This window comes from Netta rufina (assembly GCF_964035555.1).
Source record: "Netta rufina genome assembly, chromosome: Z".
Classification (NCBI taxonomy): Eukaryota; Metazoa; Chordata; class Aves; order Anseriformes; family Anatidae; genus Netta; species Netta rufina.
This window is the reverse complement of record NC_140126.1, coordinates 32336861-32351930: the sequence shown is the minus strand read 5'-3', so window position 1 is coordinate 32351930 and position 15070 is coordinate 32336861. Positions and strand designations below refer to the sequence as shown.

Below are 15070 nucleotides of genomic sequence, written 5' to 3'. Positions count from 1 at the left end.
AAGCCTGGTAAATATTTCTAGCCCAGTCACAGGGCTTGGACATGGCTGCTCTCACACCACTATGCCACAGGAGCCTTAATCACAGGCAACAATAAGAGTCCCAGCAATGGGTCACAGGGCTTGATCACAGGTTACAGTCACAGGCTGCAGCCCATTTTCAGTCCTCAGCAGAGAAAACTGTCCACATAAAGCTGATAGAGTAGCTTTGAGGGCACTTTGAACTCACTGCTGACAGAGGAACCAAGAATCTGCTAATATGTGTCAGTCCCTGCCTGCCGTTACCTCCCTCACAGCTGGGATAATATAGTAAAGCCTGATGGTTGCTCAGGGATGGAGTTTGTGAATGGACAGCACAGAGACAAAGAACACATTTTTTCTTTCCTCTTGAGCTTGGACTGTGCATTTAATTGCTGAGGGTCTAATCCCATATGCTCTGGGGTTTAATAAAAGACCTGTGACAACAAAAAATAATTGTCCAGGCCCAAAATCTTACCAAGATGGACAGTACATCTTGCCTATTTAAAGCTGATTAGGTGAAACACCCATGCAGTTGGATTTGGGAAGGAGATATTGGTAGGAACAGGAAGAACACAACTGATTAGTAGTTTCCTGAAGAGACTTATGGTTGTCAGCAGTTTGCTTCATTAAGTTTCAGGATACACAGCAGGAGCTGTGTAATATTGGGGGTGGGGGTGGGGGTGGGAAATAGTGCCTATCTCATCCCTCAATGACAGTGTTTCTGGTTACTTTGCAAAATAGGCAATAGGTGTTCTCAAGCCCCATGGAGAGGCATCCATTACTACTCCTCAGTTTCTGCAGGTGATTAATTCCTGTGGTCACAGAAACAAGCGTATAAACAGACACATTCCTGACAAAGAAAACAAAGACACAACTTTTTTTTTTTTTCTTACAGTTGAACACATCTCCCTCATAAAGCTCTGCCCTGCATTTCAATCAACTTTTATTTCCAAGCATACATCTCAACAGTTTCTCAGGACCTGAGAGAGGAGTGTGGGTGGCGGTACTGTTCAGAAAAGGGATAAAAAGACATAAACCATTCCCATGGAATTTATGGCCATCACTGTAGGCAAACTACTGTTAATGAGTACATTTCATATTTCATCAAATCTCTTTTGGTTTTCTTCTTATGACTCAGCCTGCAACTCAGAAAATAGTTGCCTGCAAAAATGGGTAAGAATATATTAAGAAAAGATAATTAAACAGGACCTTGCCATATACCCAAGACACAACTGTAGTGGTAAATCTGGCTCGTTATTTCTCATCAGGTTGCTTAGCACCTCTCCTCGCATCAGATTAGACTCTTTTAATATAAGTGCCAGTCCCAAATCACCCTGTTGAATGAGGGAAATTGTACTAAATTTCTCTTGAGATCCTGACTACCTTGTGTTTTCTTACTCAAGAACACCATGTCCACAATGGACATAAGGTAGTGGAGGGAATAAAAAATCCAGAAAAATACAGAAAAACACTTACACACTTCTCAGCTAAGGAGCCACTGGATTAGAGAATGGGGGCATTTTTAACACGGACAGAGTATAACACTAATTGGACTCTCTGGATAGACACTGGGATGTATTCTTTTTTAGACCAATGGGTGGCAAAGGAGGAAAGTGTGTTCTGCAGGGAGAAAGCTGCAGAACAAGGGAAAGACCTTAATGTAGTCAGAAGTTTTTCAAGCTGTCATGATTCCACTGTGTTTATCAGTAATAGAAAGTGAAAGATTACAGGGGCACTTAAACTGAGACAGTCTGTAAAAGGAGGCAGACCTCTCTCTGACCCCCTTCATGCCCACAAAGTCCAATGGGATGTGCTAATTTTACAAAAGACATTTCCGCTCTGTGAAGGGAATTCAGTTTTACATCTGCAGCTGCATTTCTGCCTGTTTTGACATTCAGGAAGCTCAGGAACTCAGATAAGAAACAAAGAAACAAAACCTACTAAGTAAAGTAGCTGCTAAGTCTAGCTTCTTTGTCTGTTCTGCTGTTGGAATCAAGTCTTATGATGCTACGTGGAATACAAAAAAACATATGACCCTGCAGTTCTTGGGTGATGAAACTCCTGTGTGTACAGCGCTGTGTACAGGATAGGCACCAAATTTACAACCAACACAGCCTAGAATTACCCAAGAAAACTCAGCCCATAGAAGTGTATGGGATGAGATGGGCTATGTGTGAGGATGCTGAGAGAGCTTGCCCATGTCCCTTCAAGGCTGCTTGCTATCATTATTGAAAGGTTATGGATACTAGAGAGGCCCCTGACAATTGGAGAAACAGAAGCATTGCCACTTCAAAAAAGGATGTAGGGATGACGTACATGTATAGGGAACTGGTCAGCCTTATTGGGGTGCCTGGGAAAATCCAGAAGCTAGTCCTTGTGGTTTGTGTTTTTGTGCAAAAGCAGATGACTGTGAACAGTCTGCCCAGACTGATCAAAGGTAAGTCATGTCTGATGTACCTGATTGACTTCTGTGATAAAATGACCATATCTGATGAAAAAGTGAGGGACATGGAAAATATTTACTTGTCTCCATCAATAGTCTAATATCCAAGCTGTGATCTGGATAGGTTGACATGGGTTGAGTGAAAAATGTGTTTGATGATGAGGCTCATAGGGTGGTGATGAATTGTTTTTACTCTGCCTGAAGGCTGTTAACAAACAGGGTGTTACGGGGCTCAGCATTTGTCCCTGTTCATGTTCTTGTTGGCTCACTTCTGTCAAGCTCCCCTTGATGGCAGCTGCAACCTTGGGCATACTGAGAGTTTCCCTCAAGTTTTGTGCCCTGCCTAGATGAAGCCCTGAGCAGCCTGACCTGAGCTCAGCCAGCCCATGGAAGCCTGTGATTCTACTTGGCCATGATGGGCATTATTAATGAGTCATAAAAGGAAAAGCAGAAAAGGTAGACTTAAGCAGAAAATATAGACTTCTTGGACAAGTTTTCCTGTAATTCAAGATGTTTCTCCATCATCCAAAATGACAAGTACCAACAAATGTCTGAAAATACTTTTCAGCCTTGATGTACCATATTTCTTGTGCTGTATTTTGATCAGTTGTGAAACAATGCTGAAAGCTGATAATCAAAAGCACCGATCTTCTGGGGAGCTTTGGCTTCTGGGGAGCTTTGGCTCTGGGAGCTTTGGTTCAGATTTGAAATTTGCAGCTTAGACCTCTCTGTAACTTTGATTTGCATATTATTATTATTTTTATTATTATTATTATTATTATTATCAGTCACCATATTGTTAATCACACACAAAACTCAGAGAAAAACTGTACAGTGGTGGCCCTAAGACATGATGTCTTTTCAGAGTGAGTTGATGTGAACTCTAGGACAAGCATCTTTTCTAACTAGTCAGTTACTGGGACAACTTTATTTTGAAGGGTCCAGATTATTACTTCTGGAGCTTACTTTCTTCTGTTCACTTTCCAGTCATTGCTATTGTATGTGGAGAGTATTGAATTTATATTAATAAACCACAAAGATACTAGATCAGTGCTTTTTCTCTAATGAGGACCTGGCCTTGAAATGTCTGAAAATCTGCTAGTTCTTAATCGGAGGTAGGAAGACAAGTACATTGTGTTCTTTTACTTTACAGTTTCAACATACAGTAAGTACTGTCTGAAGGCCCCATTTAGGGTGAAATCTTTCCTTTCATGAAGTACAGCATTGTGCTCCCTCTCCCCATGTAACATCAGCCCCCAGTGAAGTTTACGAGTTTGAAGAACTGGTGAGGCTTGAAATGGAAATGAAAATTTTCTACCTCATTGTAAAAATGCTGATTATTCCCACTGTCAGGGAAGAATTCAAAAGTACCATGAAGCTGTGACCTTAGCTGATAAAGAGTAAGCAGTAACTCTTCCATCCATTTCTAACATAACTACTGAAGGAGTAAACACTGTCTGTACCATTTACTGTCAACATTTTCCACAAATCTTGCTACTAATTCCCAACTGTCAAGGCTAAGCACTAAAAAGTTCCCTTTTAGCCATGACTTTTCCCCAGACAGGCAGTGGCAGGGCTACAATGGCATGCACTCCTGCACCAAGAACTTTACAAGTGCACTTTAAAAGCATATATGACATTTTAACATGGTAAGGACAAACCGTGAAGGGCAGTCTCTCCTGTTGCATGCAATGGGCTGCAGGGATGGCTTGGGCTTCTCTTTGCAGTGGGATATGTTGACTTCAGACCCATCCAGTAAGCATCTGAGCTGGGGCAGCTGCACCCCTTTGTGGCCACAGGAAGCAGAACAAGCCATCAGCTTGTCCACTGACCACTGGTATTCTGCCAAAAAAACATGGGAGGGACACATTAACACTTAAAAACTGTCAGCAGGAGACTAACTCTCTTTTGTAACCATGCCGTTCCTCCTCCTCCCCTCCCTCCCCCCCCCCCCTTTTTTTTTATGTGCTCAGAAGCATCAGACATGGAAATCGAATGACGCTGTAGCACAGTTCAGTGATGCCAAATGACAGGTACATGGGGCATCAGAAATCCTTGCATTTATATAAACTTGGATAATTCATTGAGCCTATTAGCTGTCTGTGAATTAGTCAGAAACTTCAGGCGGCCATTGGGAGAATGAGACCAGCAGGTACCATGGCAAGCATGTAAGCTCCTGGTATGCAGATAAACAAGACACTGCAGAAAGCCTCGCAGCTGGTATTTGTGGTAAACATATCTCTAATTTAAAAGATAAGAAAGTAGTATGTGTGTGAAAATAACTACCTTCTCAAAGACTTGTTAAAAAATACAAAAAAAGGAATTTTACAGTGACAAAGCAGTATGGAGCATCATTAAAAGTAATATAAGAATGATTTCATAGAATATTAAGCTCTTCAGATTTTTTTTCCTTAAATGGTATTTTTAGTTCCCAGTGATTTCTTCCTATTCAGTCAGATTTTTTTTTTTAATTTAATTTAATTAATTAATTATTATTATCAATATTATTATTATTTTGCATTGGTTCATGAAAAAGGTGTTATTAATCCTTCTGGCAATACATCCTTTATACACTTTTCAGAAGTGTATAAATTCACTTTTTAAGGTCCCTAGATAGTTCATAAAGCTTGATCAGAGTTCTTGACCTTTGATAAAAATCAAACTAGTGTAGTCTGGCTAACTCCCAAGAAGCCCCCTGGTTCGTTCATTCCAGTTGATTTTGTCAAGTCATTTCATACTATGAACATTTATTACAATGCAATTCAGTGGATGCAATTACAGAGGTCAGTAAATTTTTCATATTCCTCTTTGCAAATCTACTCTTAAAACATATTTTAAACGAACTTTTAAACTCAAATAACAAAATAGTGGTGGGAAAACATGGCACCTGCAAAGAAGACACAATTTGGCCTTGCCTTTCACTTTTGTGAGAGCTTTGAGACTGAGATAGAACTGAAGGCACATGCTCAGTGTATTGCCAAGCATTAAAAAGACCCATCCATTTTCACTTGTCATGTGAAGGACTTTCTGAGTCTTCTAGAAAGCCCTTAGACTCCCTCATTGAAAAGTTTGGATCACCCCAAAGTAGGAGAATGAAAGAAAAGAATGGGCTTATAATCTGTTTTAACATCTTAAAGGTACACTTACAAATTCAGAGCTATGTATTCAAAAACACAATATACATTTTCATTCTTAACCATTTATAATTGCAAAGGGGTATGATTTAGTGAAGGACATTTCTCACCATGTAGATTACAGAGATCATTCGTTCTGAAAGTGAATGAAGGAGTCGCAACACATTTTAAGTTTTATTGCAAAAATTAAGAAAAAGTTAAATTATTTTCCACTCCACCACCAACAACTGCAGAAATGAAAGATGCATATTCTTTTCCAACCCATCCACACTGCTCTGTTCAGTGACTTTGTCACCGTCACTTTATTTCTAGGATAAAAATAACAGTGACAGCAGTTTTACAAGCAAAGGGTTTTCAAGCAAGAAGAGACTGTGTAACAATAACTTGAGAAGATTAACAACAGGTTTTCTAATTTTAAAGGTTTGATCTGTGGAAAACCTGTCTCAAATTTCTAGTTGACACAGCAGCTATAAGTATAGCTTGAATTATCAAGGTGTGCTACATGCTCAGCAGGCCAGAAACATCAGATGTCGTTTTGGAAAAGTGACACTGCGAGTGAAACCTAAGACATTGCAAGTTATTTGCTAGGCCTGAAAATCTATATCTATGGTGGTAAAACATCAAAACACCTATTTCCTGCTGTGCTTCACAGCCCTGGATTCAGAGACAAGAAATACAGGATAAGAAAAGCAATGCAGGGAAGTCAATGCCAAGAGCTTCATGGGGGAGAAGGACTGAAACCAGAGTTACCTTGAATTGTCAGGGAAGTATTTTGTATGAGTGAGCCAGCCTCATTCTGAGCAAGACAGCTGAATTCACCTTCAGGAGCATCACTAATGTTGAATATCTGAAGAACTCGTCCTGCTGCCAGGAGGTGATGCCTCAGACTGAGAGGCTTGCCGGAGTAAAGCCAGGTGATGTTTGGGGTTGGATGGCCATCCACAGCACAACCTGAAAATAAGGATATGAAATAAACCTGCTGAGTATTGAACTTGTTGTAAAATTATGTGCTCTGAAGAGAGCAAAATTAAAGAAAAAAACCACTTCAATTCATTTTTTTCCTAATTTTCTCATAAGGAAAAATACAAATATTGTAGTAGTGAGTACCTTCTCATCAGCTTAAAAAACAAAAAGAAACAAACAAACAAAAAAAGCAAAACAACAACTCCAAAAAGCCAGTTAATCAGCGATATGAAAATCTCAGATCAGTTTAGAAATATTTATATCAAGCTTCTAAGGTTCCCATTAATTTAAATCATTCTCATTTCAGTATTCGGGAAAGTGGCAGATGAAGTTACACACCTAGCATAAGCTCAACAAACATTTTTGAGCAAGCAGTACGAACAGAACTTGCCCTCCAACTCCTCTATTTCAGCCACAGGACCACCTTTCTCTCTCTCTCTGTCTCTCTCTCTTTTTTTTTTCCTTTTTTTTTTTTTTTTTTTAATTGTAGTGTTTTAAACATTAGAAGTTTTATTTACACAAAAGTTATCACATTTTTTTTCATACAATTTTCATTAAAAATGTTGAGAAAACAAAGACAGAATTCAGCTTTTAGAGGTTGTTTATCTCAGTGATGAGCAATTCTTCAATCCAAACCAACCAAACCAAGCAACTAAAGAAAATTGGCAAATCTGTAGCATCATTTGGGAGTGCATACTGATCATCAGATAAACTAATGAGGTTTCGTGGTGAATTCTTTGCCTTTTGAGCTAATGGAATGGGTGTATCTGTAAGTTATTGTTTCCTGTAGTCCTCCTATCAGCTGCACGCTTTGCTGGCTTCAGTGATGAACTGTACACAGCAGAAATTTTGTGAGACTTGATAATGGAAAGATAGATGTGTATCAGAGGACAGATAGATAAGTTACCTTGTGTATTTCCTGGGGGAAAAAGAAAGAAATGGACAATTGCCATGATGTAAACCATCTGCATCGACTTCAGGGATGGAGAACCAGAAAAGCCATGCTGAAGGGAATCTGTACATTATTTGGACTGCTTGAGAATTATGCTCGTCCTGCACCTCCAGCATCTCTCTGATACATAAAAGGTCTGGCTAAGTTTCTAGGGGTGCAGTCTACACTGGTTGTTAGCTTGTGGTACAGCAGCTTTATGCTGTTCTGTTCATAATACTTATGTATAATGAATCTCTTTTGTCCTTTTGTCTCTGCAGTGAGGACCCTTTCTACCCTTGTTTTGACCTTAGTCACTACCCTTCAGTAACACTAGGAACTGGGCTGCAGTATTCTTTACTTATTTGCCTTTTGGCACTGATCATACCTCCACGTACACTAACTCTGTAGCAGAAGATGCTGCCTTGCACATGAGAATCAAAGTTTGCTTGCTCATACAAATGAGAAGAATTCATTCAAGGTGGAAAAAGCCAGTGGTGACTGACCCATGCATGGCATGTCACAGATGCTGAGAGACAGATCCAGGGGCTGCAGAGGGGGTCTTCACAGTACCTACGTCTACGTCTCAGGCTGTCTGCCACTCAGAAGGATGAATAGTGGGCCTCTCACCAGTACACTAGCCACACGTGGCTCTGTTCCTCATGCCCTGCCTGCAAGCTCTGTGAGGCAAGGCGTTGGTTAGACAAAACTTCCCTTTTGGGCTGGTTCACTCCTTATGAAATACATATTAGTGAGTGCAAAGATTCCCCAGCAGAAGGCACATAGGGTACACATTAGCCTGTGCAGTTGCAATGGTAATGTTTTACTGTCAAAAGTCAGGTTAATACAGCTAAATCTCAAAAAAGAAACAAATAAAGAAAAAAAAAATGAGATGAAAAAGGGAGAATGAGAAACTGCTCATTGCTCACAGAGATCACTTCACTTCCTGTGTTCCCCTTTTATTTATAAGGGTGAAGAGTCTTTGCTCTTTCTTTCAATTTCCTTGGCAAAGTCTAATGTAGTTTTATCCTTGGCAGCTCTCTTCCTAACATTACATTTCCACTGCATTTGCTTCATTTTACCTTACGCCTTTTGTCCTTTCTAAGTACTGATGTTTTTTCCTTCTCTTGTTCTGAGAAACAACTTACCCAGTTTCCAGGAGATATTCATTCTCCACTAAATGAGAGATGTGAAAGGTATCAGCCCAAATGGTTTAAGGTTGTGTGAGTTAAAAGCAATAGAAAACAAAGCAATACTCAGGAAATGGACAAACAGTAAGTGGCCGTATTATTTTTCCCTACAGTATTCTAATTTTTTATAGTTTGCTCAACTTGTAAGATAATTGAAGCGGTTTTCACAGGTCAGCATATAGCCATGACAACTGAAAAAGACATGCTGTGAATTCAGTTTTACTGTTGGCATTTGCAAACGGTTTGAGCAGGATAAATGAAGAAAGCAGAAAGGTCAGTTTGACATTAAATGCAGAGGACCTGAAATTGATTTCAGTGTGCAACTAGTTCTAGTTCATGCCTGTTTTTCTTTTAAAAATTTTATTGCCAAGCAGACCCATATAATCTTCCTGTTACTATTTCACTGGTCTTGGATACTATTTATTCTTTCAAAATGTGTAAATAGAATACTAGCTAAAGGATCAGCCAGCAATTAACAATACGGGGGGGGAGGGAGGGGAGGGGGGGATGAGGGAGAGGGGAGAACAAATTCTGTTCCCTCAGTATGTTTTACCAGTAAGTAATTATTACATTTTTTTCACATTTAACAATAAAACTTTACTAACACCTAAGAGACTCATATGTAATGGATACTCCTTATTTGTCTATGCAGAACAAGAATCATTCACATTTCACAAGTGACATTTTCTATGTTTCCCACATTTAGGGGTGCATAAGCTATGGGATAATGTTTTATTCATATTAAGTGAGAACCACAGTACAATAAAAAAAAATATCTTCCATTAATACCCATTTTAAATCTCCCAGGAAAAATTTAAATGCAACTTAATGCAGATTAACAACACATATTCTCTACTTCCTTCCATTCCTGTGGACACTGATGGCTTTATCCTTCCAAAGCTCAACACTCAACATCCGCCCCTATAATAAAACAAACAGCCTGAGGAGGAAAAACTGGCTTTATTTCCAAACAGCCCAGCTATTGAAGAGTGCTAGTATGTCAAGACACCTAGAGAGATGGGGAGGAGAATTTTTTTTGGGACTAGTTCTGAGCAGTGGAAGTTGTAGCATGAGAGGGACCTTCTTCAGTTCTTACCTAGAGAAAGAAAATACTGCCTTCACCCTTCCTTTCAAAGTCTGCCATGACTCTGAACTCATTCAAAGCCAGAATGAGTCACAGATGTGCAAAATTTGGACAAACAAACAAAAACCTAATACCAATTGCATCTTTTAGCAGGAATTATGTTAATATTTCAAGGATAACAAGGGTGTATTTGGAAAAGGAAGATCAATGTTTCACAATTCTAATAATTTCTCGAGAGGAAAGAGCAAATGTAAAGTGTAGAAGAAATTGAAGTCCCCATTATATATTTGTGACTTTCATTGTAGGACTTTAGCCACAGAAAGACTCTGGGCTACTGCACAAAGAACAAAATATGTAGCATGCATACTCCCATTGCTCACCCACACACTTGAATGACAGAGACAAAGAAATGTGAATGCTGTTGACTCTAGAATTCCTTTTAGCAGGCTGCTAACTTAAGTCAGCAGAATTGCATGACAAAAATGGCAAATAAGTTATGCACTAACCTAAACACAGTTTGTAAAAGAAGGAAAAAATACAAAGCTGTGTTTCAGAATTATACCTATTCTTTTAAGAATAGATTTTTGTCATGCATTTGCATTTGTCTGACAAATAGTTCTGCAATTTAATTAGAGAAAAAGAGAGAAATTTGTTTCCCTCCTGTATCTAACATAAAGGGCAAAATTTGATGGGAGTATTGGAAAAGGTTCTTCATGGAGTGGGTGGTTGGGCACTGGAACATATTTCACAGGGAAATGGTCATGGCACCGAGTCTGCTGGAGTTCAAGAACTGTTAGGACAATGCTCTCATACATACGGTTTAATTTTTAGGTAGTCCTGTGTGGAGCCAGGAGTTGGACTCAATAATCCTTGTATGTCCCTTCCAACTTGGGATATTGCATGATTGTATGAAATTTTAAGCAAATGCAGGTAAGGTAAGATTACGTCTGAAAGTCTTACAATCCCTAAGCAAAATCTGTTTGCTGAAGTGGCAAAACTAAGAGACAAGCCTTTACAGTTCTTCTTAAACAGTAAAGGTTTGTTCATATAGTAAGCAGAAAGTGTAAATTTAAACTGACATTGTTAATTCTGGTTGTTATGAAAATTGTTATGAAACATAATTCTCAATGCTTTCATGAAGTGTATAAAATAAAACTCACAAAGGGTAATGCGATCCTGCAAACCCCCAGAAGAAAGGGTCAAGGTTAATGTAAGTATAACCTTTGTTTTTAATAACTTAAAGAAATCCAAATGAACAAGAATTTATGCTAGACAAGGAAAGACATGTATTTAGGAATTCTTGAAACATGCTAATTCAATTGATGACAGTAGAATTAAAAAAAAAAAAAAAAAAAAGGTATTAGGTATTTTAAATAACTATTTAAAGCTCCAACGAGCAGTTGAAACTTACTATATTAAATATATGACATGGCTTTTAAACTGTTTTCAAAACACCTAAACTAGTTACCCAATGCCACACATGTTGATGTTATTAGATATCATTTACGTAGCATTTTAAATCTACACCATATTCAACAAAACCTGAGATAGGCCCATTCCTTGCCTCAGAGAAGCTGTAAAAATGTTCCCAAATATACGTGTTGAGCCCATTAAAAAAGCAAGGGAACTTTCAGACTTCAGTAAAAGAGCTTGTTTTCTAATAAGAACTCTGAAAATTAGAATCCTACACACTAATAATCTTGTATGACTAAGAATTGGGATGAAAATAATTAGGAATGGTAAAAATAAAAATAAATAGAAATTATGAAAACAGTGCCTACAAGAATGGACACAATGCTGAATAACTTAGATAACTTTGGTGGGCTTATTCAGTGCATGGCAAAGACTGAAATGAATATACTTCAGATTAACATTTTGCTCCACTGATGCTACTGCTCCAAGTTAACTGCACAAATATACTTGTGGGTGAAAAACAGCACTCGGTCAGGTGGTGCATGCACTGAGCAGTAGTGCAGCTCTAGAAGTCTGACAAGGAGACAGAGCAAGAGCTAGCACAAAACATGATTAGCAGCCCAAGCTGCGAAGGCCAGTGCTGCTGTAGAAACCTTTCTGTATTTATTAAGCTGATATAAACTTGCTGCATTCTGAGACTTCATCAGCTCAGGAAACTTCCTGTGGTGCAAGGAAAATAACAAACACAGAGCAGAGGAGGTGGGGGACAGATCGCTGCAGGGCAGCAAGGGCTGCCTGCTCCAGAGGGGACTGTAACTTTTGTCTGATTAACAAGTGCTTTAACAGTTTAGGGGAGGTCTTGAGAACCAACACGGAAGGAGAGAGTGTTTCAGAATTGAGAATGGATAAGCCCTTTAGTCTACAGGTTAGGAATCCCATGGTGTTTGAAACTCTCTTAACACTTACTCTAGAGCAAAGCTTAAGTTGTGCAAAAGGCACAACAATGTTTTATGTGAAGGAGTTGGCAGATTGACAGGTAAGACTGGGATACCTGTGGTGAGTCTCATCACCCTAGCTCTCAACAGAGTATGCCTTAGTGGGTATTTTAGAACAGAATCTAGGCCACTGCTCCTGGAAAAGCCATGAGCTGCAGCTTTTGCCACAAAACCAGAATTATACAGATATTTCCCATGAAGCCAGTGATACTATTTTACGTGGCAGTATTTTGGACCACTGCTGGATCAGTGGTTCTCATATTGGCTCATTCATGGTGCCGAACTGAAGCAGCAGGGTGTCTTGAGGACCTTGTTCTTTTAACTCTGCTTTCAGAGCTCTGCAGCAGCAGGACCAGAGCATGACTGCCTGAAGAACAAACACTATATCAGCATGGTCAAAGTGTTTGACCAGGCAGACATGGTTTACATACCATACACACTGTGAACTGTACACAGTAGTCATGTTCAAATGAAAATCTACACTTTTCAACAAAAGGCTAGTAGTGTAGTCTGATGCAGAAGGAAGATACAGCAATGCTATGTGAACCTTACGTAACTTTTAGAATGGAAAAGAATGTGACAGTCTCTGACTAGGGAACTGGAAATAATTATCATGACACACCTATGATACTCATTTTAATTTTATCCTTACAGAGATGTAACTTATATGGGAATTCTCAAAGTGTGATGAGGCAGCGTTTCCATGGAGACAAAAATGGAAGGGGATGGAAAACAAAATTAACTGGACAGATTATCTCATGGATGCACCTGGTACTTTATCCTCAACACAGTGGAAATATTATTAACGTAATATAAAGTTTCCCCAAAAAACATTCTTTAACATTAGAACTACTTTTCTAACGTGGTGTCCAAGTTATTACAGAGTGAGAGGAGATGGGAAAAATGATGTTGTAGCAAAATAACTTCCTAGATGGTCAAGATTTTATCTGACTCCTACTGCACAATTTCTGCAGTTGCCTCATTCCTTAGGGGAGCACAAACACTGGTTTAATCATAATTACTCATGAGTTATATATTTACTGACTTTTTGCACAGATTGTAAGTTACTTCTACAGTAGAAGAAATACTAAGGTATTTCTACATCCCATTTCCAACTGCAGCACTAATTCACAAGAACTAGGGAAATTTAGAAGAGGCTTATGAGCCTTATGAGAGAGGAAAGGGAAAAGGGAACCAAGGAAAATTTCTGAAGTTTCAAACAGATAGTCTTCCTTGAGTATACCATGAAACATGGCTACAGATCCATACTGGTGGGTTCAGTCGTGTTCATCAGGTTCATTTATTACTTTTCATAGTGATTTCAAATAAATAACAGTTTTATGTTTACAAATTCTGTCTCAAAAGCAAGACACATAGCAACAAATTGCAGCACTAACTTTTTTCTGTTCTACTTAGAGAGTTTGATTGTGATCATGGCATTAGTTTGAACTTCTTCTTCTCATAAAGTAGACAGCTGCATAGCACTTGACTCACAACAAAACACCCCAGAAAATATTAAAAAGTTTTAGGTCAATTCTTCTGTTCAGTGCCACACCAAGACTCTCAAATATGCAGAGAGGCAAATACTAGCCAAAGGTTTGTACAGGTCCTCTAGACTGAAAACCCAGTCTAGGGCTCGGCTCTTGGTTCTTGGTTCTTGGTTCTAGGGCTTGAACGTCAGGGCTTGGTTCTAATGCAGTTGCCCTTTTCAGAGAAAGTCATTTATTCACACTAAAAATATGGCCATTGAAGGCAAGGTGGCTACAAAAATGCTTTCACACTCTGCTTTCTGAGGTCTCTTCTGGACATTTAAGTGGCTCTACTGGAAAATAAGGGGAGTATACTATAGCTGGTAAAAGGAAAATGAGAGGGAAATACTGCTGCTGATAACTGGAATCCAAACTTTATATGGAACAACAATATATTTTTTTAATTTTTTATTTATTTTTTATTTATTTATTTTTTTTAGTTGACTGAACTTTTCTGGTCATAAAACTTAGATGATGCACTTTATCATCTAACTTTACAGTTATTTTTAGTATCTCCTACCTATATGGATTTATTTCCTCGTAAGGGGGTGTCGAGAGGCAGGAAACCTTTTCTCCATTAACACCAGTGACAGGACCCGCGGGAACGGGGTTAAGCTGAGGCAGGGGAAATTTAGGCTTGACATCAGGAGGGGGTTCTTCACAGAGAGGGTGGTTGCACACTGGAACAGGCTCCCCAGGGAAGTGGTCACTGCACCGAGCCTGTCTGAATTTAAGAAGAGATTGGACTGTGCACTTAGTCACATGGTCTGAACTTTTGGGTAGACCTGTGCGGTGTCAAGAGTTGGACTTGATGATCCTTAAGGGTCCCTTCCAACTCAGGATATTCTATGATTCTATGATTCTATGATTTATTTATTAAGTTATTTATTAGTATATAGATACAGATGTAAGCATAGCCTGGAAAGATGAAAATTCAGAGTCCTAAGCTGGGGATGACAATATGGAAAATATGATAACTACACAGTCACAATACTGGAAGAGCTGACTGGATCAGTGTCTTTCCATGTCTTCATCGTCATAATGTCTCTGTAAGGTAGAGAAATGGTGTTTATCCTATTTAGAGTTGCAAAAGCACAGCTCAGATTCCAAGGAGACTAGAGCAGGAAATAAAAAGGGTATGAAAAGCATTTTTCAAATAAATGCCCTGACTTTTTCTAATAGGGTTAGTCACATCTCCAGATTCACTAGAATAGCCATAGTGCTCCAGTACTTGTACCAGTTTCATTTCATCCAAAGCATAAAACCAGAATAAAGGCCAAGAATTTGCATAATGATGGTATCTTCCATTTTGATTTAAAAAATTAGAAAGCTGTTATATATATATATATATATATATATATATATATATATTG

At 38.8% G+C, this 15070-nt stretch overlaps 1 protein-coding gene across 1 annotated transcript in view; it reads right to left on the bottom strand.

Annotated features, from left to right (window-relative positions):
• The window catches only part of ADAMTSL1 (ADAMTS like 1), a gene marked incomplete at both ends in the record, with an annotated part of 347299 nt that overhangs the window by 6089 nt on the left and 326140 nt on the right, over nt 1–15070 (bottom strand). The window contains 2 exons of the mRNA XM_084305155.1: nt 4123–4303; nt 6346–6546. Of these exons, the coding sequence (XP_084161281.1) occupies nt 4123–4303; nt 6346–6546 (382 nt within the window). The remainder of the gene's footprint in view (nt 1–4122; nt 4304–6345; nt 6547–15070) is intronic.